This window comes from Cenococcum geophilum (genome assembly GCF_001692895.1).
Source record: "Cenococcum geophilum 1.58 unplaced genomic scaffold K441scaffold_67, whole genome shotgun sequence".
NCBI classification, from domain to species: domain Eukaryota; kingdom Fungi; phylum Ascomycota; class Dothideomycetes; order Gloniales; family Gloniaceae; genus Cenococcum; species Cenococcum geophilum.
The window spans coordinates 452,407-477,833 of NW_027137625.1; the positions used below are offsets into that span (position 1 = coordinate 452,407).

General features: G+C 41.8%; 2 protein-coding genes across 2 annotated transcripts; one reads left to right on the top strand and one right to left on the bottom strand.

Moving 5' to 3' along the window:
* Positions 1–17,273: 17,273 nt before the first annotated feature.
* On the top strand, positions 17,274–23,119 carry K441DRAFT_588382 (putative response regulator receiver RIM15p; the record flags this gene model as incomplete). Its single annotated transcript, XM_067644711.1, has 2 exons — positions 17,274–17,804; positions 17,852–23,119. The coding sequence occupies 2 exons, from the start codon at positions 17,274–17,276 to the stop codon at positions 23,117–23,119; spliced, it is 5,799 nt and encodes a 1,932-aa protein (XP_067497982.1).
* A 1,045-nt stretch (positions 23,120–24,164) lies between these two features.
* Positions 24,165–24,874, bottom strand: K441DRAFT_690580 (uncharacterized protein; the record flags this gene model as incomplete). Its single annotated transcript, XM_067652392.1, has 3 exons — positions 24,165–24,292; positions 24,375–24,502; positions 24,615–24,874. The coding sequence occupies 3 exons, from the start codon at positions 24,872–24,874 to the stop codon at positions 24,165–24,167; spliced, it is 516 nt and encodes a 171-aa protein (XP_067497983.1).
* Between the last annotated feature and the right edge of the window lie 553 nt (positions 24,875–25,427).

A 25,427-nucleotide genomic window follows, 5' to 3' on the forward strand; every position in this document is an offset into this window, starting at 1 on the left:
CAGAAATATATGTGTGGGGCAGAGATTTAGCTTTAGGCATTTAGATCTCTTAAATGGCAGTTAAAAGAGACTAAGGCTAAGAATGAGCGACGCTAAAAGCAGAAGGCTAATGCTAGAAAGGTTATATAGAAGTTTAGGGTGATTATAGTTGCAGAGGGTCGTTTACTAGCTAAAAAGAGAAAAATAGCTGATGAAAAGAAGGTTATAAAAAAGCGCAAAAAGTATACTAAAATACTAATACCAGAGCCTAAGACTCCTAATGACTCTATAGATAAATGCAGTAAATAGGATAAAGCGCGTAAGCAGCAGGAAGACTTATAATTATTACTATAGTGGTGCTATATAATTAATTTTTTTTAGACCCTAGCGATTGAGGTGTCCACTACCTACCCTTCGGGTGGGTGGTCAAGGCGCAGCTACGTAGGCCACGGATACGGGGCATTAGTTCTTAATTACAATAGCGTTAAGTTCTCTATAGTTAATATAGAATTAGATACCTTCTCCTAGCTTCTTAGTAAGAAGGATAGGAGCGGTTACTAGGGATATGCTAAGACGAATAAACCCTTTATTAAGGTGTTTATTAATATACTTTTTTATAACTAAAAGTTCGTTTTTAGATATTGGATAGGGTCTCTTATAAAGTAACATTTTTCCTTATTTAATGTTAATAGCGTAGTTATTAGGTTAATATAGGAGGAGTGTATCTACGCCCTTTTATAAGTATATGGTAATAAAGTTATAGTACCTCTTAGGGAGGAGCTTACGGAGTTTCTTATTAGTAAGTCCTTTTTTAAGCTTTATAAACTTCTTAAAGTCTAAAGGTAAAAGTCTATAGAGTTCTATAGGGGAGTTATCTTCTAAAAGGTTAACTATGTCTATCCTATTACTATAGAGGACATAGTTTTATTCTTTATTAAGCTTATATAGTTATAATTAAAAAGCTGCAGTAACGGTCTAGCCTTTTCTACCTACTATATAGTAGAAGGCTATAGTACTTATATAGTAGTAGTTGGTTATAGGTGGGATAATAAGGGATTTCTTAGGTTAATGTCCTAGGGAGTAAATAGAGGCGGCTAGGCTATGCCCTAGGTAAGTCTCTCTATAGTATTTAGAGTTAAAGGTTACTTTTTTCTTTTCCTAGTTAATAGCGGAGTTATATTATTTAAGCTAGCTTATTTTAAGGATAATTGGGTAGTTAGTAAGTAATATAATATAGGCCTAGAGCTCTTTTTAGTGCCTATTTATATCTAGGTAGAGTTATACTATATAGGTAATCTTCTATGCGGTATAACTACTATTAGTAAGTTATAGGGCGCGGGCTTTAGTAAGGGGTAAGATAGGTAGGTTATAAGTACACACAAATTAGGTATTTATAAATTTATTAATAGCTCCGTAATTAATTATGGAATAGCTTTTATATTATTTTTTGGTAGTAGTTCCTATTATAGGTAAAACTATCTATTTCCGTTTATTTATTTTTACTAAATTATCTATTAAGCAGGCTAATATATAGATCCCTTTATTATTAGGGCGTCTTAACCTATAACTTAGGGTTAGGACTTAGCGTTTTCCGCTTCCGTATCTAACCCTACTACTATTACTATATCTTTATTTTATATAGTAGCGGTATATAGTAATATGTTTAGTATTTGGGGTATTAAGTTAGACTAAGGTAGTTATAAAAAGAGACCGTAGCTAGGCGCTAATAGCGAATACAAATGCTTTCTGTAGGTAGTTAACCCACTTACTATTATTATTAAGGAGCCCTAAAGCTACATAAGCGGCTTAAAAGGTTAGGTAAATAGTGCTAGCGACAGTACGGAGGTGGTTAAAAGAGGTAGTGCTAGAAATAACAGTAAGTAGCAGCTATAAATAATACCATTTGCTAGTAACGAGGCTGCAGTAATATATACGGCCGATAATAGTATCCTTTAGGTGGACGCGGCGCTACTACTAGCGTGTTTTTGCTATAAAGGTATATCTATAAGGGAAGTCCTAGTAAAGCGTAGCACGACCATCTATATTTTTGGAGTTATACTAAAACTAAGCAGTTAAAGTTAAATGGGCTATTTTAAGGCGCTATTATAGGTCCTCTATAGACTTATCTAGCTAAAAATAAACGGGCTGCTAGCTAGGAAGGTGTACGGCAAGCTGTATTATAGGGGGGTATTCTTTATAAACTAGGAACTTAAATAGCCGCTAGACAGCTTTTATAGGGCCAATATATCTGCCGTAAAGGTACCTATTAATTTTGTTGTTATTGTCTAAGAGCTATACGGTTGTTTAGTCGGTCTTCTTATAAATATACTTATAGATATACTTTACGGCCTATATAGAGGCGCAGACCTTAACGTTAATATAGGCCCTATACTTTATATTAAAATAGGGATTGTACGGTATAATATAGCGGTTGTTAAGGTTTATAGTAGTACTATTACCGCCTAATATACGGACAGGCTATAACTGTAAATTATTGCGGCGGCGATATTAAGGGTAACTATTATTATATATAGCCGTTACGGGGCAAAACGGCTTTGGAAATTGCTTTAAGTAGGTTAGCAGACGGCCTAGAGCACTGGCGACTATATAGGGGGCGTTTAGGTTAACAGTATTATAGGGCCTATAGACTATTATAGTCCGCATAATATTAGTAAGCCGTTTAATAGGGTTATCCTAAGGCTATAGAAGCTCTACGGATACGTAATAGTTAATAACTACAGGATCTATTAACGCATTACGGTCCTCCAGATGTAAAAAGAGAAGAAGGTTAAAATATAATAGGCACTATTTTTAATATTTAATAGTTTAAACGCAGCTAAGGAATCTACTAAAAATCTACTTTTTCTTAAGGTTGTTTAAAAGGTAGATAACCTTTATATAGAAGACACGGGCAACTAAATTAGGGCGGTTAATAGCGGTTTGGTAAGGTAAAAGCTTATAAATAATTTTATCCCACCGTAGATTGGCCATAAAAGTAATAAATAGGCTTAGACGGCTGTAATGGCAGACTATTACTATAGAATCTTGGTAGCACTAGCTAATAAAGTAGGCGCTACTAAGGTAGTTTAAAGGAAGAATAATGCGGCGGCTAATAGAATTAGGGTTAATATCTCTATAGGAGATAATATCTATAATACCGTTATATAGGTCCGTATAGAGATTAGGCTAGTAAAAACGGATTTAGTTAAGCTTATTTTGGTTATATAGGCCCTAGGTATTAATAATATACTACTAAAATAGGCGCTAAAAGGCGAACGGCACCAATTTGGAGCCGTTATAGATGTGAAGATAAAACCAAAAGTAAGCTTATTAGGGAAGGTATTTATACTAGCGGGTACGGGAATCGCTATGGAGCTGTATACCCTAATACTAGCTAGGGTCGCTATAAGAAAAGAGTAATATATAATATAGCGGTATATAGGCGGCGTAAGTTAAGCTAATATAGTAGTAATGCGGGGGCTTACTAGGTAGCCTATAGTTCGCAGGAATAATATTATAGAAGCAAGAATTTTTATACTTATTAGAAATAACAACTGCAACCTTATTAGTTATAGGTAGATTTTTACAGCGCTAATTAGCCCCTACTTTAAAAATCAGCTTTATCTATAGGTTAAGGATAATTTACGATAGAGTAGATATAGTTTACGCCTAGAGCTGTTTAGTAGCGGTTTAGTATAAAGTAATAAAAGGATTGCTAATTTTATATAATATATTAGTAAGACGCTATAAAACGTCCGTATTAAGCTAAGGATTAGTTTATAAATAGATATTAGTAGTATAGGCAGGATTATAAAAGTAAAGCTAATTATATTAAGATATAGCTCTAGCGGGAGCTTTTATGGCCTAGTAAGGTAGTATAGTTTGCTATAAATTTAAAAACAATTAATACTGGCTAAAGTAGCGCTATAGTTAGTAACGGTATAGTTAATAAAGGTAAAAGCTAAAGCTGCGTTATATAAATGGAGCTAGTCCTAAAACGTATAGGTAAAGCATTTTTAGGACTATAGTAGGGTCCGTAAATACTGCGGTAGGGGTGTAAATAAAGGTAGGATAACATCGCCTTACTTATTATTAGCGACTTAGTTAATCGAGATATAAGCACGGCAAAAGGGTCGCGCAAGCCTATATGATTGGATTGTTTATAAACGAGAATCTAAAGCTAGGGAAAGGAAAGGAGAAGAAGAGTAGCGCCGTTTAATGTTTTATAAGATCTTTACGTCACGTAATCGCAATATACGGCAATCTGTGGCAATCTATAGCAACTTACCGGTGCAAAGTTCTGCCAGTGCCGTAATATTACCCCCCCCCCTCTAAAAAAGCCTACCCTTAGGCTTTGTTGCTAAAAGTCTTAGTAAGAGAATCTAACTAATTAGATAACTTCGACCGCCGGTTAAAGTTCCTTAATATTTTAATACCTTACGTAACTAAGAAATTTCTAGGGCGTTTTTGTCCTTATATTCTTCTAGTAGCTTATTATCTTTATTATACTAGCATTCTATCCACTTATCTAGGTACTTTAGCGGTCCGGGTTTATTAGGGTAACGGCTATAGAACTCTTAAAGCTTATAGGGACTACCTATAAAGTTCTATATAGGGTACTAAGTGGGGTCCAGGTTATATCCTTTCCAACTAATATAATACTTTAACATTCCCTTTACAAGTTTATAGGCTAGTATTTCTTTAATTTCCCATTTATTATCGCCATTAACTTAAATTAGTAGGGGAGGTTTATTCTTTTATCTAGGTAGTAGGTTATTTATAACTTTCTATAGCTTATCTAGTAAGAAAATAGGGTGAACTTTAATTAAGTCTAGGAGCTTAACCTTATACAAGTTGCCTACTTTGTTAAGAATCTTATACAGTCCTACTATCTTATAGTTTAGCTTACGGCTAGGCCGTTCTATCTTCTAGTTCTTTATTATAATCTAGACTATATTACCTATAGTAAAGTTAGGCTTGCGCCTATACTTATTTGCCTACTATTTTATTAATTTTTAGGCCTTTTCTAGGTTTATACGGGCCACTTTCCAGGCTTCTTCTAAGCGCTTAGCGTACTACTAGGCTTCCTTATAAAATAGTTTTTCGCGTATAGTCTGGGGCCCCTTTAGTCTTTCCCAGTTAAAGCTTATATAGGGTAGGTAACCCATTTCTAGTTAAATAGGGGCAAATCCAGTAGAGTTATGGGGTAGGGTTGCTTGGGCGTAGTTTATTAAGGGCAATAGTTCGGCCTAGTTATCCTAGAAGTAGTTAATGAAAGGCCAGAACAGGATGGTTTTAGATAAATCTTATCGCGATAAGATGTAATGGATATCCTTATCGCGATAAGTCTTGGCATACCCCAAATAAATTTTCGTCGCCTTTTTCTTCTTTATTATTATATAAAATATAGCTTTAGAAGTGGAATCAGAAGCTCTTAACTCTATTAATACCTCTAAATCAAAAAATATAAGAGGTCGCTCAGCTCTTTTAATATAGGAGCATACCCGTCCACTAGGCAGTAATGAGCTCATATAAAATAAAAAAGCCCGTCTTTTATTCTATTGTAAACACTGTATAGAGTTATACGCTATATAGTTAACTTCCAACTTCCAAAATTACTTGGCGTTAAAGTATAGCATTATAGTTAAGCCTAAAACTAGTTATACGAAAGAAGCAATACGGGATTAATTAAAAGACCTTTACCTTAAAGCGTCATCTTAAAACGAGACAGAAGAGCTAGATTCAGAAGTACTCCGAGCGGTTTTAAATAAGGAAGTTATTAATAAGGCCCTTATTATATTAATTATTATACAAAACTTACTATTTCGGATAGTCGAGTGGCTAGAGTTCTATATTCTTCTATAGTCGATTAATCTTAAAGTAAACGGCCATGTAACTATAGCCTATTTAGCAGTTAGTAAAAAGATCTATAACTTATGGCTATCGCAAAAGAATATCATATGAAAGAGGCTGCAGTCTACACTAATAAGTATTTATCTCTCCGTTGATATCTAGACCTCTCCAAATAATCACCTTTTCCTTACAATTTGCGGCCATTTTATTAATAGCCAGGAAAATCTTATAAACGCTCTTCTTGGCCTTCGTACGGTAGCCTCTTATAGTAGGGACGAGCAATAAAATACTCTTCTTCTAGTGCTTAAGGACTACGGGATTACGTAAAAGCTAGGTGCCGTTATATCCAATAACCATACTATAAATAATAAGCTCTGTTATATAATAAGTAACTAGCTTTTTTAAAAAGAAGGAATTAAATAGAATCCCGTCTACCAACAGATCCGCTATTAGGGTTATATTCTTAACCTTACTATATAGACTTTCCTCTTTAAAAACTTAATTAGTTTTAATAATATTAAGTTGTATAAAGAAGGAAAAGAGCTAGATCCAAAAGAGGAGAAAGAGAAGAGTGATTTATTTTAGAAACTTGGCGCACTTAGAAAGCTTTATAATATTACCATACACACCTACAGCTTAGCTAGTCATATAAGGGAGTTTAAAAGTCTTATAGGGAGAAGAATTCCGCTTAATAATTGTACAAGATGGAATAGCTGGTATTTTATACTCAGCGTAGCAATTTAGAAAAAGTCTGCCCTTAATACGTATACTAAGCGTAACCTTAATACGCTTAAAAAGGACTATCTTAGTCTAAAGGACTAGGAGGCGCTTCGTATAATAAAAATCTTTCTTTAGATATTCCACCAGGCAACCCTAAAATGCCAGGGACACAAAGCAACACTTAAGAATATACTTTTTACAATAGACGTTATAATTAAGCACCTTAATAAATCCTAGGTTAGTTTATCTCCCCTCTTTATTTCCTAGCTAATATATAATAGAAGGAGTATATATCTAATAAGGAGTTCTCTAAACGCATTAAAAATGCTTAGAATACCTTTAATAGGTATTACCATAAAACAGATAACTCGCCCCTTTACGCCGCTGCACTTATTCTTCATTTAGCCCGTTATATAAGATATATTAAGCAGGTTTAGAAGAAGAAGTAGCGTAAGCCTACACTTAATAGCGTTAAAGAGCTTTAGAAAAGATATCGGAATAGAAGTTCTACGCTTAGAAGTATGTTATTATACAAAAAGCTAGCTCTAGCTTAAGACCTTAATGAGTTTAATAAGATTGCCGAGGATCTTAATAGTATAATATTTCGACTAAAAAGTTAGGATAAGTATAAGGACTTTATCTCTAAGACGCTATATAAGATTTTAACAACTACACTTTAGTGGTGGTCTTAAGAACAGCAACGAAAACGCTGGCCACGGCTCTCGCTTATAGCAATTAAAATTCTCTCAATTCTAGCAATAAGTAATAAGCCAAAAAGAGTCTTTTTAGGAGGACGTTATACAGTATTATGGGAGAGAATGCAAATAGATCCTAAAACTCTTAAGAAAACAAAGTGTTTAAAGAATTGGCATTAGAGAAGAACTATAAGAGAAATAGGTAATTTTTCTCTAAGAATATAGCTATTATATAGTTAGGGGGGAAAGGTAGATAGGGACCCTATAATACCTTACGCCTATCTATAATATCCGCAATATCCGCAGTATCCGCAATATCTACGATATCCGTAATATCTGCAATATCTGCGATATCCGCAATATCTATAATATCTGCAATATCCGTAATATCTGTAATATCCGCAATATCTACAGTATCTACTAAATTCTGCTAGAATTGAGTCCTATTCTACCTAGTTAGGGTAAAAAAGCTCCGCATAGGGCACTTTTATCCTTATTAATTGCGATATTTATACATATTCTATTAGATAAAGGATATTTTATACTTGCTTATTTGCATTATCTAAAACTACCCTAGGCCGGAGTCTCTAGTCTAAGTATTAATTTATAATCTCCGTTTAACTATCTATCTAGAGGTAATATACCATAGAAAGCTTTAGCTTAATGCCTAAGATCCGGGTAAACTTATTCTAAAAGGCTAATATAAACTGCGGCCTGTGGTCAGATATAATAGTGTCTAGTAGTTTATAAATTTAGTAAACATAGTGGATATACAGTTGGGCTGCCTCTTTAGTATTAATATTCTTATAATAGGGAATTAAGAATAGGCGCTTACTAAAGCGGTTAACCAGGATTATAACCATATTATATCCGTTACGGTCTGGAGGTAGCTTATAAAAGTTTATAGAGATATATTACTAGGGGCGGTCGGGTATTAGGAGGGGTTTTAATAGTCCTAGGGTCTTATCTCGTGGAATTATAAACTTATAGTAGTTATTGCAGTTTCGTATATAGCGGTTAATATCTATAATTATTCCGGGCTAGTAGTAGCGGTTGCTAATAATCCTATAGGTCTTATTTTTTCTGGGGTAGGCTGTAGAGATCTGGGTATATACTTTGGTAATAAGCTAAGTCTATAAGTTCTGTTCCTTTACTACCACTAGCTATTTACAGTGCTTAAGTAGTCCACTTTTAAGGGACTATAGGCTAGAAATATTCTTTGCCTTTTTGCAGTACTCCTATAGAGAAGGGGCCGTACAGTTTGCCTATAGTAGTTTATTAATAAGGTCCAGTTCTATAGAGTTAATAGGGCATATCTCGGCATCTAAAGAGTCTATATTTAGTTCTGCCCGTATTTAAGAGTTAAGGTGCTCTAGTTATAGTAGCGCTTAAGTCTATAATAAGATCTTTATAGCTGTCTAGTTATTTATATCCTATTTACGCCTTATAAAAGCGTCTGCACAGTTAGTAGCGCCTAGCCTATATATAATTAGGAAGTTAAACTAAGATAAGGTGTCCGCCTAGCGCCCCTATCGGGCTATAAGGGCCTTTATTATTATAAAATATTCTAAGGCCTTATAATCGGAAACTACTTAGATAGACTTGGGGGTGCCTTCTAGTTAGGCTTATTAGTGCTAAAAGCTGGAGATAATAGCTAGTATTTCTTTGTCGTAAATCGGGTAGTTTAGCTTAGCATCTACTATAGTCTTTAAATAGTAAGCAATAGGGTGCTATTCTCCGTTTGTCTGCTTTTAGGAGTAAATGCCAGCTATAATACTATCTAAGGCATCGGTTTTTAGCATTAAGGGCCGTTCTAGGTTAAAGTAGGCGAGTAAGGGAGTAGAGACTAGTTATTTCTTTAGCTCGTTAAAGGCCTACCTATATATAGTGTTAAAGTAAAAGGGCTGGTCCTTATAGGTAAGTAGGCTTAGTGGTTGGGTAATTCTACTATAGTTCTTAATAAAGCGTTAGTAAAAGTTACAGAACCCTAAAAATAACTGCACCCCCTTTACGGTCCTTAGGGGTACCTATTAGTTAATTATAGCCGTCTTTTCTAGGTTTGCCTTAATCCCGTTTATACTAATAATAAACCCTAAGTACTTTATACGCTTAACACTAAATTCTAACTTCTTAATATTGGCTTAGAGGCTAGCTTCCTAAAGCCGTTATAGGACTTTATAGACATACTTTTTATATTCTAGTTCGTTTTTAGAGTAGATTATAATATTATCTAGGTATATTGTATAGAAGTTATTAAGGTAGTTAAATAGTACGTTATTTATATATCGTTAGTATATAGCTAGTCCGTTAGTTAGTCTAAAAGGCAGTACTTTATATTTATACGTTCCGTAATAGGTCTAAAACATAGTAAGGTTTTCTAATTTAGGGTCCATCCTAATTTAGTAAAAAGCCTAGCGGATATTAAGCTTCGTAAAGATCTTAGCTCTACTTATTTAGGCCAAAGTCTTATTAAGTAAAGGCAGTAAGTAGCGGTCTTTAAGGGTTAAATTATTAAGCTTATGGTAGTTAATACAGAAATAAAGTTCTCTATTTGGCTTTTTAGTAAAGAGAATAGGTAAGTTAAAAGGGGCTTAACTAGGCTTAATAAAGCCCTTATCTAGGTTATTAATAAGATACTACTTTATAGCCTATAATTCGGCAGTAGATTACTATTAGAGGGGGCTATAGCTAAGGGTAACCACCTTATCCGGCTTAATTTTAATCTTATAGTTGTATAATTAGTGAGGCGGGAGTATATTAGACGCTGCTTTAGAGAAGGTATTTTTAAATTTCTAGTATTAACGGGGCAGTTTCTATTCTACTAGCTCCTTATCTATAAGCTTACCTTTCTCTTAGGCTAGGGCTTTTTTCTCTTTAATTATTTAATTAATTTCGTATAAGCTAGTTATAAAGGTAACGGTATTAGGCTAAACTAGGTTTTAGTAAAATCCTATAGCGCTAATATAGNAGATATTAACTNGNNGGAGGTNTATAGGTTTCTTTATAGATATTTATTAGGCCGTATTTTACGGTATAAGGTTTATAGTCTTCCTTAGCTTATATTCTATTTTCCATAAGTTATCCATTCGGTTTATTAGTTTGGTATATTATCTAATATCCCTAGCCTTTCTTTATGGCTACGTAGGGCCTAAGTTCTCTATTAGGGACTTAGCTAGGCCACTACCAACTTCCTAAGTCTTTAGTGCGGGTGGTGTAACATAGGTAGTCTGGGGGCGGTATAGTATACAGATCCGTTACAGATTAAGCTATATATCCTTCTTAAAAAGCCTAGTCCTTACGCGTTGCATTAGCCTAGTAAATAGTGTTTATCTACGGCCGTATAAGGTTTTCTATTATAATACTAATCTCTTTTATAAAGGAAGGCGTTAGGGGTATAGTTTTGGGCTAGATAAGCTGCCTATTCTATATATTAAGCTATAAGCCTAAATAGGCTAGCTATTTTCTCCCTAAGATTATATTATAGCTTTTAAGGTCCGTAATAAGGAAGGGGATATTATACTACCTTTGTCCGTTAACGCGGAGGTAGATCTATAAGATAGTTATAATAGGTAGTCCTATCCGCCCGTTATAACCGCAAATAGGAACTAGTTTAGGTAGTTTTTAAAGGGGTGCATTTAAAAAGTTAGCCAGTTTTATAGCGCACTTTATGTTAATTAAGGTAAAGGCATTTACTCCTAAGTTAGCTAAAGTAGAGGTTAAAACTTAATATCTATTACGAAATAAAGTATAAGGGATAGTGTAGCTTCTTCTACTAACTAGCCGACCTAGATTAATATATAATATATTAATCCCTTTTAACCCTAAAGAGGAGTCTTCCTCTAAAATTCCTCTTTTTCCGGCTCTATACTATCCTCCTAAATTAATAGGACCTTATTTGTCTTTACCTTTATTAAGTAGTTCCTTATAGGGTAGCCTATTTAACTATATAAGAAGTAAGCTCCTTAATCGCTAAGGGCCTATATATAGGGGTTACTATATATAGGCCGGGTATACACTAGGCCCATAGTAGGGGTAGCTATACGGCTAGCTGCTAGGTTAACTATAGGAGTTGCTAATTATGCTAGGGCACTACAGGCCGTACTTATAGTGCTTACGGCCTAGTTTATAAGGTTTCTAATTTTTAGCCAGTTAGCGCGTGCCTCAATTTAATAGAGGCCTTAGTTAATAGCTAGGTAATAGTTTATAAGTTCCTTTAACGTCTATACTGTAGTATAAGCTAATAATACGGCCCGCTATAGGTTTAGGGTAAGCTTATTAAAGAGGTTTAGTAGTAGGTCTTCCTAGGGGATCTAGGCCTATCCTACTAGGTATAAAAAGCGGGTTTAGAAGGCCGAAAAGGTCTCCGTTATTTTTATGTTTAGGCTTTTATAGCTAAGGCGGGCGTTCTATACTTTAAAAGGGTCTTTATAAATAAAAGATAAGTATTTAATTATTTCTCCTTTAGAGATAAAGGGGTTTATTAAGTCTTTAGTATATTACGGGCGTAAATACGTCTAAGCGTCTCCGCTAGTACGGCCAAAAACATAAGCCATTCTAGCTTGGGCGTTAAGGAAGTAATCTATATTAACTTTAAGCTTATCCCGTAATTAAAGCTTCTAATTATTAAAGGTAGGGTTAGTTCCGTCTATAAGTAGCGGGGGATCCACGATCTTTACCAACCGCTTCGGTGCTATATAGGCCTTAGTAGATCTACTAAGGCGCTAGAATAGGGCCTAAAGGACTATAGTTAGTCTTTAGTTATCTAATAATAACTTATTATTAGATATAGGGGTATCTCTAGCTTTAAGCAGCTTTCGCAGTTATTTAATTTTGGTATTAGTAGCCGTAAGCTCCGCCTAGGGGGTTAAAACGTTAATTATTTCTTCGTCTAAAGTATTTAAGGGTCCTATAGCTGCTTTACCTACTACTATAGTTCGTGGTATAGTAGTAGGGGTATTAGGTAATTATAAGTAATTTCTTTAGGGGTTCTAGTCTATATATGTCTTATAGGTTCTTTCTTTAGGGTTCTGTTCTTTTCTTTTAGGTCCTATCCTTATAGTCTTAATAATGTCCTTAGGGTCCTATTCTGTGTTCTTATAGATATATTTAAGTTCCTTCTTAGAAAAAAAGAGTAGAGTAAGCTTTAGATAATATTAGCGACTTAGTTAATCGAGATATAAGTACGGTAAAAGGGTCGCGCAAGCCTATACAATTGGATTGTCTATAAACGAGAATCTAAAGCTAGGGAAAGGAAAGGAGAAGAAGAGTAGCGCCGTTTAGTGTTTTGTAAGATCTTCGCGTCACGTAATCGCAATATGCGGCAATCTGTGGCAATCTATGGTAACTTACCGGTGCGAAGTTCTGCTAGTGCCGTAACACTTATAGCAGCTCTTAAAGTAAGGCTATTTAGCCTATATAGAACTAATCCGTTTATCTATCTAGTATAAAGCTTTATAGTAATTATAGACTATATTTATAGGCCTAATATCTAACTAGTCCATAATAGGGTGGACGGTAGTAATAGCGGCTATACTTATCCCTTTGTGTGGCAATTTTTTCATGGACTTTTCGTATATGCACGCCTCATAAGCCAATCTAGAAGCTCTATACCGTATAGAGCTTAGTGTTAAAGCCTCTGGTCAGTGCGGTTGCTCAGCAGCAAGGGCGCTAGCGCTTTATTAACGCTTAAATATCGAATAACCGCTAGTTAAACCGTTTAACCACTTATAGCACTTAATATACCTTATTTAACGTATACAGTACGTCCTCCCTTATAACCTTAAGCTGGTCCTTTACCGGCTTATCCTTATCGACGTTAAGAATGTGTATAAAGTGGATAGGTACGGGGGAGGAATCTAATGGAAGATTTTCCTATATAATCAGCAGCTGGTTTAATGGAGGAAGGGTAAAAACCTACAGTCATGACGTTATATATCGCGACCTTTTGCCTAACTCCCTCAAAAATATATACATAGGTGTTTTTAGTAGTGGCCTTCTGCAGCATCTCATCGGCATCGCAATATTGACGCGTTTTGGTGAGGCTTGCTAATAAAATCACGCTAGCTAGGGTGCCTGCAGCATGCTAACCCAGGCAGGAGCGCCCAAAGCGCCCAATACGAAAAGTCTCTTCTACCACATAAAGGGATAGGCCCAATATCCAACTAGTCCATAATAGGGCGGGCCGTAGTAGGTCGCGGCTGGATTAATATAAGCGGCATAAGGAGGCAGGAAGTAGAGGGAAAAGCAGTAGCAGTTACAGTAGTAGTTGCAGCGGCAGTCGCAGCGGCAGTCGCAGCGGCAGTCGCAGCGGCAGTTATAGCGGCAGTTATAGTTTGGTTTATAGCCTGCGGAAGGTCCGCTAAAGATCGTCAGTACTATAGATTTCTTCTCTCCTATATATAGAGTTAAAAAAGGTATTAACTTAAAAAAGAGTAATAAAAAAAAGATTAACCTTATAAGATTTATAGGTTTTATATAAAGCTCTAAGACGGTTTATTATAAACTTAGCGGAAGAGTAATAGTGCTTATAGGTAGTATAAAATATACAATTAAAAGATATATAATTGGAAGGCATTTACATAGTAGGTAGGGAGTAGTATATAGGGTAGTAAATATAGAAAATAGAGAGTGGTAAGGGGGTAGGGAAGAGTAGAATTTAATAGGGTAGCATGTAAGGAAATTAGGTAATCTAACAAATTTTTCATCTAATTAAAAACCGCTAAGGCCCTTTAAATAGTATAATATAGATAGAATAGAATTGGAATTATAGCGGACCTTTTTATAAAAATAAAAGGGTTAGAAAATGGATTGTTAAGGCAACGATAAGGTCGAAGGCGCGCGACGAGCTCTATACTAACCTAGGCCTTAAAAACGCGTCTAAAAAGTAGGGGCCACCCCCCAAGGGGGGGGGGGGGTGATATGTGGACGATATGTTAGGACCTTAGGGGCTCGTGTGTAACCCGAGGTTATGCCAAGCCTAACCCGGACCTCCGATACCTTTAGTTGCGTGCACTATTTACGAAAAATGGATTGCATAATTCAAAGTTCACTCTTATCACAGCACGTGACTGACGCGATGTATATTCATTTCCTCGCATTCATAAGCTGCATTTTACGGGTTTCACATCAACTTGGATTGCTGTTGATTGATTGATGCCGTCCAATGGCAAATATACGACCTGAGTCTCGAAAGAAGTTGAAGAGGTGAAACATCAGAGTGACGGAGTTATTTCGTCAAGTTATTGCGAGCACTGTAACATAGACTGACGCATGGCATGCCTCGGTAGGCGCAAATAATGAATTCTGATTGCAGGAAGAGCGGTAGGGAGGTGGATAAATGCTTGCTGATCATGTAACATGTGTTTCTCACGTAAGAATGATACGCGGCGGAAAAAAAGATTATAGGTCCAAGGAAACGGCTTAGAAAAACGCGGCAAAGAAGAATTGCAGATAAACCACTAGCTGAAGTGCAGAGGCACGTGAATATTATATAGAGAGCTGGAAAACTTGAGGAAACTTGACTCCATATATTATTGGTGGAATGCCCGATGGGATGGCAGACAACAGGAAAAGATGTCGAATTCAAAACAGAGGCAGTTTGTGTGCAATTATGCATATTTTGAGAACAGCGAAGGAATCGAGGTGCGTTCTGAGTGCTCGTCAAGTGTAGCGGTAGTCAAGTAAACTAACCTAGCAGTAGGTTCGCTCATGGAGCAGCCCAGAATGGCGCCATTAAGGAACAGAGATAGGGCTCCTAAAGACGGCGAGAAGGGAGAGCTGGGCTGCATTGCATCATGAGCGAGTCCCGGACGAGCAAGGATTTAAGGCCGTGTTGAGAAAGACAAAAACGCGCTGGGAAGCTGTTGCTAGTGGTTGTTTGTCGAGTGTTTGCCGAGAGGGTTTTGAGGGAGAGCGTGAACACGTAGTCAATGAAGAAATGCCAAGTTCTAGAATAATCCGCTCTGGAAAATTAAGGATCCACAAGCTAGTAGGCGTTATTTTTCGATTAGTGAGCTTATTGGCTTACTGCCACCATTTGAGTTTGAAATTACTTGCCATCTTCCAGGTCCATCGCTGTTCAATCGGATCTAGCCTGCAGTCTAGCGTAGTTTGCATCCTTCAACCTGGCTTTTTGCTTCAGCATTTCTGACCATGCCTCAACTGGAGGTAAATATGAAGCATGATCACTGCACTCTTCCCTGTAAAATCAATTTTATCATTGGCCTCGCTCAAAGCTGATGTCAACTCGGATCTGCCGATGGCTCAATGTTTCTGCCTTCTCCGTCAGTAAACGTTGGAGAGTTGGCCTAACCGGTGCTGCAATTACTGGCTGTATGTATTTCGAATTCCTAATTGGGGCCCTGGGATATCGAATCAGCCCGTTCCTCGTGGCTCTGAACACGAACAGAGAAAGGTTTAGCATGGAAATAGCCTTTACCCCACACCGTTTCAGCAAATTGTGGAAGCCGCCTTCTTGCACTAGCATTAGCGTTAGCGGCTTGGACCTCGGTCTGCTGCCCCAAGGGCAATATTTTTGGACCTAGGAGGTGGACAAACGATGATTCGTCGTGATAGAGGACGATATGCACAGTCAAGGAAATCCTGCATGAAAACGGGCCTTTACTCTGCAAGTTGGTCTTGTCAAAGAACGTCGACCTAGACTTCCGCCCATCGATCGAAGGACCCAATGCTGTGAAACGTCGAGCACGGTGTGGTGTTATGCACGTCAAGTTTTCCCATGGTGTGGATGGATAATGGTACGATCTTGGTGATACATCTCGAGCCACGCTTCGGCATTGCCCAACAGCACTCTTTCCGGTGCCTTCGGTTTCACACCGACGTTGCCGAGCCACACGACCACTGGGGGGGGGGATCCGGCGTTCACCTGGTGGACACGGTGGGGCGTGGCAAGGGTGGGCAAGGATGGCATAGATGGCAAGACGCCTAGAATACTGCAACGGGGATCTGACTTCCATCGTCAAGGGGCCGTTCCGGACAACAACAGACGCGCGGTGCCACTCAGGGGAACAAGTGCGCGGTTCGCAGACAATAACATTCAGGTCGAGATGGTGTTGTTGACAAAACTCGTTGATGGCCCTGGAAAGCGTTTTCGTCAGCTTGACTGACCAGGCCTCCCAGCTGGAACCAGGGCCAAGGCCAATCCAATGTGAGGTGGAGAAGGAGTCATGCGTGCGTTATTGATGTGTGGGGGATTATCAAGAAAAGTAACCTGCGGCTGGGAAGCACCAACGTGACTCCTGCAAGCGACGCGTATGAAGTACGGGAGAATGTAAAATTCGGTGCTATAGATCTGGTGGATACATTGGAGGGTAAAGCGGCCAGCGCGAAGAGTTAAGATGGACCCCGAAAGGCGCTTGGGAAGATGGCCATCAGGCCTCGCTAACACGAACATCAGTAATGGAGGCCACAGAAAAGTGACTCCTGAGCGCCCGCCCCACGCGTCAGCTGTTTGGCACCTCCCACCTGCGTGGACTGGGTCTTGGGATGCATCAGGGACCCCGTCGTTGCAGAGCGGCTTCCACGGCACGGCTTGGGAAAGCTGGTCGAGGTCATGTGAGGGCTGCTTCTCATCCTCCAGCTTTGTTATTCTCTCTCTAGCGCATCGTCTGCCCCGCCCTGCCTGGCCTCACTGGAAACACCCTCGCCGCCAAAATTTCTTCCAGCTAAGCACCCATTATCCACGACCAACGCCCCACGCTCATTTACCCTTCAATCGCTACGTTTCTCGCACAATGCTCCTCCATTAGTCGCGGCTCGGTTGGGACAATTTGTCCTCTGCCTGTCAGTGCACTCTCTCGGCGTCAGCACCGCCATTCACTCGCGCCCGACGCAAACATTTCGAATTCGAGCACGGCAAGACGCAATTCCATCAGAGCTCATCCTCATGATGGTCTCGAGACCCGCAGCTATATAACCTACGTTTTGTCAGTCCTCGGGCGGACTAATCTCACCTTGCCTGGAGGGCCCTCGTGACAATCTGGAGTCTTCGTTAAGATACATCTCGCAATGGGGGAAGAAGCCAAGCAAGCAACCCTGGCCCCGCCAGCTGTTGTGGCATTGAAAGAGGAGGCAACGTTATCAGGCCCTTCTCGAGTACAAATGGAGAGAACCGTCAGCATGGATATCCGAGAGCAGCGGGAGGACTTAAAGGAAGCTGCTGAGCAGAGTTTGAATGTTATTATGGATCTCGATTTGAACGGCAATATTCGGTGGGTCAGTCCTTCGTGGAAAGACATAATCGGGACGTCTCCAGATTCAGTACGAGGGAAGCCTATTGCCGACATTCTTGTTGATGACAATACAACATTCGCCGACTCCGTGGAGTCAATGAAGAAGGACAATTCTCGGAGCCAAATCATACGTTTCTCAGTGCGAATGGGTCCGTTATCTGTCTTTAGGCCGAAACGTTCATCTCCGCCGGAATCCGAGCAAGGCTCTCTGCCAAATCTACCTACAGAAGGCGAAGATGAGCATATACTCAATCTCGAAGCGCAAGGGATCATGGTGTACGACCGTACTTCTGGAGGCGAGAGTCATGTAAGTTGCTGGAGTTTGAAGGAATTTTCTTACCTAACACGAGGCAGACGATGTGGATGATTCGACCTTCTGTCATCCGCGAGGTAACGATTGATCTTCCGAAAGTTCTCGTTGAATCCCTGGGCGTTGGCGCTGAAATGCTGGCGCATTATCTTACCGCCTTAGCTGAAGTGGGAGCAAATGACCCTGCTAACCATCCGCCTCCTCTCCCCGTGCTCTGTCGAATCTGTGAGAGACAAATCACACCGTGGTGGTTTGAAAAACACACCGAACTTTGTTTGCAAGAACATAGGGCAGAGATGGAGGTCCAACTTGCTCAAGAAAGCCTTGCAGACCATCGTAACGCAATTGTCAAGGTCTTGGACGCTCTAGAAGCCCAAACAAGACAGCCAAGGGCCACTTCCGGCGAGATCGCTCCCCCTGCTCCTCCGCCACCAGAGTACAAAGGCATGTTAATTCAACCGTCTTCAACACCATCTTCTGGACCTTCATCCGGGAGAGCTTCGCCAGCGTCTCCACCTTCTCGCTCCCGCGATCGGTCGTCAGGTTTTGGTCACCATCGAGCACGCTCGTTTGCGGTCAGACGTCCGCTCTCCCGCATAGTTGAACTTGTTCTCGATCTTTGCGATACTGCACTAGAAATCAATACACCTGCCATCAAAGACACCAGGGTCCTTTCGGCATCTGAGATTCGGACACAGTCACCTCAATCGGAGAATCGCATTTCTCAAGTTTTACAATGGCAGTCACCAAGTACCGGTGCCATTGAGCACGAGCAGGGCCTTGCTGCTTTATGTGAAGATACTTCCAAACTTGCTCGAGCCAAAGTGGATACTGTTTTCCGTCACCGCCGTATTCTAGAATATTCAGAGCGAATTCGAGTGGAGTTTGATGTATTAGTACAAGAATGCGTTGAAGCGGCTATGGTCAAAGCAGCGCGGATAGCTGCAGGAGAAGATAGCTCATCTAGTGAAGATAATGATGAACAGGCAGAGGAAGAAGATGGACAGTCAGATCTGAACGAGATCCCCTCTGAAGAAGGCGTTTTTTCGAGTTCGTTTGATGGGCCGTCAGCAATGGCATCAGCTCTGCGGAACACGTCAGACTCTGCTCTACCTTCGCATATGGATCGTAGGGCTTCTTCGGCCGCTGGATCTACAAGGTCTAGCAGTCCCCGTGGATGCCAAACACCACGATCCCATGCAGGAGCTATCAGCATTGTATCTCAAAGCAAACGAGCTTCCATGCATTTCGAGAGTGATGCAGGGGCAGACAGTGACAGCAGTGTCAGATCTTCTGTCATGTCAGGCCCACGGCGCGCGGATTCTCCTGGATCAGAACTCGGCCTCAGTCGCGTCGCAAGCTCCCGCGAGCGCAAGCGGAAAAGTTTAATCCTCCCAAGTGTGATGTCGAGCCGACAGCACTCACCAGCAAGATCGATGGTGCCCCCCTCATCTCCTTTGAGAATGTCGAAACCTCGAATTCCTAGTGGGACTGAGAGTCTTCAATCTCCAATCACATCACCAGTTCTATCAACAAGCGAATTTTCTTCTCCTGCTATTACTGCACAGGTCCATCATCATCGCAGACAATCATCTGCAGCGGGCTCAGACATCGTTCGGCCCGTCTCTCCACGTTTGATTCCTGTCACTAATCCCCAACCTCGCGCCGTTCCACCATCCATCAAAGACTTCGAAATAATTAAGCCGATCAGTAAAGGTGCTTTTGGGAGCGTCTACTTATCCAAAAAGAAGTCGACTGGCGACTACTTCGCTATCAAAGTTCTTAAAAAAGCAGATATGGTGGCCAAGAATCAAGTTACGAATGTAAAGGCTGAGCGCGCGATCATGATGTGGCAGGGCGAAAGTGACTTCGTCGCCAAGCTGTACTGGACTTTCTCAAGCAAGGATTACCTCTATTTGGTGATGGAATATTTGAATGGGGGAGACTGCGCGTCTTTAATCAAAGTTCTTGGTGCACTGCCTGAGGATTGGGCGAAGAAGTACCTGGCGGAAGTTGTTCTAGGCGTTGAGCATCTTCATAGTCGAGGCATTGTCCATCGCGATCTGAAGCCTGACAATCTTCTCATAGACCAGAAAGGTCATTTGAAGCTTACTGACTTTGGTCTTTCACGTATGGGTCTGATTGGTCGCCAAAAACGAGCACTTAACAGTAAATCCGATGAACCTGTTCCAGATCTCTTGAAACAGGGGCCATTCCATCGCGCAACGTCGGTGGGCTCATCTAGATCAGCCTCGTTTGATCTAAACCCGTCGCCTTCCCATACTCCAAGTCTTACACCGGCCCTAGCGGGTGACCTTGGGCAACCTTCATACTTCAACTTGAATCGTGAGAGCTCGGCAAGTCGGGAGCCATCCAGGAGAACTTCCGGCAATAGAAGTGAAAGTGGAGAAAGCGATGCATTGCAGGCAATGTTCCGTCGATTTTCGATCCCAGATGATTCTATAATCCAACCACGGACGCGCTCTCCTATAGAAGAGGAAGGTTATAGCGACGAAGGCGGTTCGCCTGATCTCTATTCTCTCCAGCATACCATGAGTCACTCTAGCGCCGCATTAAATAGCACCCCACCCCAAACCTCTGCGATGCTTCCACCACCGATGGCGCTCTTCGACCCCGAGGATAACAAACGTAGGTTCGTGGGTACTCCTGATTACCTTGCACCTGAGACAATCAGTGGTGTTGGCCAGGATGAGGTCAGCGATTGGTGGTCTCTGGGTTGCATTTTGTTTGAATGCCTTTACGGGTATCCGCCTTTCCACGCTGATACTCCTGATGAAGTGTTCCAAAACATCCTCGCGCGCAAAATTGACTGGCCAGAGGATGATGTATGTCAAGTTTCCGAAGAGGCTAAGGACTTGATGAATCGACTTATGTGCACCGATCCAACCAAGCGGCTTGGCGCTAATATGGACGACAAATTCTCTAGTGGTGGCGAGGAGATCAGGAATCATCCCTGGTTTGCAGATATCAACTGGAGTTCTCTCCGCGATGATGAGGCATCCTTCATCCCTGCTCCAGAGAACCCGGAAGACACCGAGTATTTTGATTCCCGAGGAGCGACCCTACAGAGCTGCGCACCAGAGTTTGAGGACCAAGGAAATTCGTCCGCAGGCACACCCGGAGCAGATTATCCTGATCGTCCTCATGATGCTTTATCACGAGTCCGCTCTCAAATTAGTGTCACGACCATGAAAAGAGGCCTAATTCCTTTACACATCCCCGCACATGTTCGAGAAGGAAGAACTAGGAGACTCAGCGAGCCTGTTGCGACTGACGACTTCGGCAACTTCAGTTATAAGAATTTGCCTGTACTCGAAAAAGCTAATAAAGATGTTATTCAGAAACTTCGGGCTGAGGCCATGCAGGCGCAAAGCAAGCCAGGATCTTCGTTACAGTCCCCGACTGTCACAACCCCGTCTCCATCTTTGGACTCAAGCCCAATATTGCCTACGCCTCTGAAACGAAATCTTTCGACAACAAAAAGCAGCAACAGACCAGCTTCACCATCAGTCAGCCAACCAAATTCATCTCCTAATCGAGCTTCACAGCCTTCCTCTCCATTGCTAGTGTCGTTTAGTACCGGTCAGAATCATGATCGGAGAAAAACTTCCAGTAGTTCTTCAACTTTGTCGCATCAGAACAGCAGTTCGCTCCAGCCCGGAAATTTCTTCGATGCCCCGCGTCTTGTAACTAGTTTCAAGCCGCCGACGTCAGATGCTTCCTCGCCGATCAAAATTGCCAAAACTCCGGGGGCAATAACGCAGTCTTTCCAGGAGAAGGGCCTTCATTCTCATCGCCAGAGCTCAATTTCACACGCTACTCTGCCTTCTCCACGAGCACGATCCCAAACCATTGGCTCGCAAGAAGGAGATGTTGTTAGAGATCTCATGCCTAACCATCACAAGAGAAGAAGCCAAGTCTTTGACATATCGCCGTCTTCCTCCGACACCGAAGATTCCAGACAAAAAGCCCTTCTCCGTGTTCAAAGACGGCGGCAAAGCTCGCGTAGGCTATCCCAGATCAGTCTTGCAGATGGCCCGATGTTCAGACCTTTGGATGTTTTGGTCTGCGAAGATCATCCAGTTTCCCGACTAGTAATGGAGAAATTACTAGAGAAGTTACGCTGCAGAACTCTAACTGTACAGACTGGTTCGGAAGCCGTACGATATGCCATGGGAGAAGTTAAATTTGATATCATCATGATGGAGTTCAAGTTGCCCCAAATCAATGGCGCTGATGTAGCTCGCATGATCAGGGACACTAAAAACGCAAACTCTCACACACCAATTGTTGCCGTAACTGGCTATCTGAAGGAACTCCAAGCGCCTCATCACTTTGACGGTCTGATCGAAAAACCTCCAACGATTACCAAGTTGACAGACATAATGAGCAAGCTGTGCCAATGGAAACCGCCTCCGTCAAATTGGACTTCAAGCCAACATCCGTCAATAGTGCCATCAAACCTTCGCCAAGAGTCGACCCGCCAGGAAGATAGCCCGACGTCCAACTCTTCGGGATTCCCAGCAATGCCTTCAGGTAGTTACCGCGGTTCTAGCAGGGAAGACTCCATCAGCTCCAGCTTCTTTGGGGACACGGATAGTCGCAGCGATGATGTGCCAGTTACTATCAACAGAAACAACGTGGACGACTGGCGCGATCGGGATCTTGCACGCATGATTGGTGGTCTTGGAATATCCGAAGAACCCTTGGGCCATGTCGATCCCAAGAACATGGGGCAAGCGTTGCCTGTCCCACATGACCTCCAACTGCACCAGGCTTCTGCTCCTGCCGTCATGGAACATGCGTTGATCAGGAGACAACGGTCCGTCGAACCAGTCAGCGCGAAACGTCGGTCCTTGGAAACGAGAAGGCACGAATCTGCGGAGTCAGGTGACGATGAGGACGAAGAATTAGGAGACGTAAATGTGCGAGCAAAAAGCCCTAAGGTACGGCCTAAATCGTCCTCCAAACTCGGGATAGAAATGCTGCGCACGAATAGTCGTGGTAGTGTTATCTCAGTGGAGGATTTGACAGCATCAGATACACTAGCTTCTTCGCCTCCGCCATCAATTTCGGAGGAGAGGGTGGCTGAGGAACAGAGCCTCAGAACCCCGGAGGCTAAGCTAGTCTCTATTACGCCGCCTGAAATCTTCCCGCAAGTTCCTGGTGAAACGGTCGAAGAAATTGAAATGGATCTTACTCCAAAGTCACAACATACAGACGCAATGGATCCCGACCCGACTCCGAAGGCTTCCGCTACTCCAGCCATATCTTGTACGGATCCCTTTTAGATTGCGTACGAAATTGCATTGCCTTCTTTTGTATTGCTGCATTTATATAGGTCTCCTCTCTCTTTGCCCCACATTAATTTTATTTCCTTGTCATCAGTTTGAGCAAGGTGTTGGTGGTGTCCTGCCTGACAAACAAATGCGTATTGAAGGGCGTTCAGGCTACATGGAAGATTGGGAAGTGCACTACATGTTATTGTTTATGGTGCAATTGCACCTCCCCTGAGCCTGAGTGGCCCAGAAGTCTAAAGTTGACATTGTGAGCTCAATCACTACTTTTCATTTTGTTGGTTTGAGAGACTGGATTGTACATCTTGCAATCTGGCCATTATTGGCAGGAACCTTCACTCACTTACTTCTACACATCCGGAAATTACTCGGGCAGACTGATCACTGTTATCACTTTTCTTTTATCACTTCCTTTTTATTACCAACTTGCTATGTGTTAGCTTGCTTCCACCCCAGTCTGGATTCCTTCGTGGGCAGCAAATTATTATTTCCTATTGCTTTCTCCATTGTCTTGGGGAAACTTTCCTTGACGCCTCGAATTGGATGCAAATGGATCTTGGGTACTTTTTGTATCTTAATATCGCGGGGCGCACACTCGAAAGAACAAAGTGTAGGGGAAAAGTTTGGACTGAGTTATGAGAGGGCAGGCACTTGTATATAGTACGTATACTCGTGAATGAATGGAAGGAATTCGCGGATTACGAAAGCTCTGTTCCTGTACAGGTGATTGGATAGTGTGATGTAATATGATATGGTTGAATTTGCTATTCTCGTCTGGTTTTAGATGTAAAGCTATCGTTGCATCGTACCGCTCAACGCCTGACCTGAATCCCTTTTTAACGCCTACTCTACTCAACGTATTTGAGTAGTACGCCACGCTTTTGCCTTTTACAACGTATCCCAATTTTTCATATCCTACAATCTCATTCTCTCTCCCCGCCCCCCTGCTCTCAATCCAGACTGTTTTTCTCGGTTCCCAATCCTGAGACCTCAACTCAGTCGCTTTGCCGCCATAGTTTTACTAAAAGGCGTGAGGGATTTAGTCAACAAACTGGCGTAGTTTTTGCATCTCGTCAAGCATCTCTTGCAAATCGGCGTCTGAAATTTTATTCGCGATGGACGGGATTAGAGTCTTAGCTTCATCGGCAGTTTCGCAGCAGAGGGAGCCTGTAGAAACATGTATCAGCTTAAGAAAAGTGTGGAAATCCTAGGACGGTGATTGTTTGAGGCGGTGTCGGGCAGGGCTCACCCAGTTGCGCTCGCTCCACCGGCGCAAATTCCGGATGCGAATCCAGCACGTTGGACAGGGCGTGCAGATTCTCGGTCTGCTTGAAGCGCGCAAACATTTCCATGTATTCGATGAATTTGGTGATGGGCCTGCATTCCACGGCAAGCCGTTAGCGCTTTCTGCCAGGATAATGCGCTGTTCAGCGGTCCCTGCCTCCCATCGCGCGTTATTCCATCCAAGAGGCCAGAAGCCACGACTTACTCGGAGTCATTGTGTATCTTGTCTCCTCCGAGCGGATTCGATGAGGGATCTTTCTTGCGCCGCGCGCCATGCACGGCGGTGATGACGGCGCGGGCTTCGGAGACGGAGAGGGCGACTACATTCTGGAACTCGCCGAGCTTGAGCTCGGTGCCGATTTCTTCATCAGCGGCGATGACTTCCTTGGGACGCGAGACCTGCTTCGGCGCGCGAAAGACGGGCGGTTGCGGGGGTGCACGGGGGGCGCCCTCTTCGGTCGCCATGGATGTCGTGGATTTTGGAGATGGGAGGTGGGTGGTGAGGGCGAGGTAAAGGGTGGAGGATGGCGGAGGAGAAATACCGCACGGTGGTGCTGGACGGCTTTGTTTCTCAGCCGAGTCGAATGCGGCGAATTTTACTAGCGTCGCCTAGATAAGAGATACATTTGAATAGGCTATTGTGGTCATCGTAGAGAGGCTTCCATAGCGGTGGAGCGGAAGACGATGCCAAGACAATGGCGGCAGCAGCACAGGACTGCAGAGCATGAGGCTAGAGAACTGGCGGTATGGAAATAAAAATGCACCACGCCTTTCTCGGTTGATGTTTGTTCGGGCATTCGAGCTACTGCTAGTAATAGATTATTGTGAAGCACTCAATGGCTAGCCTCGAAAGTGAGTGTTGTAGGAGGCTGCTAATGAATAATTGGAACGCGGAGCACTGCAACGATGAAATTCGCCTGGAGGAGTTCCCAATGCATGCATGTCCCTTTTATTACATATGTGGCGCACTATTACCTGAGGTACCGTCAATATACTCCGGTGGCGAGCCAAGGACAAG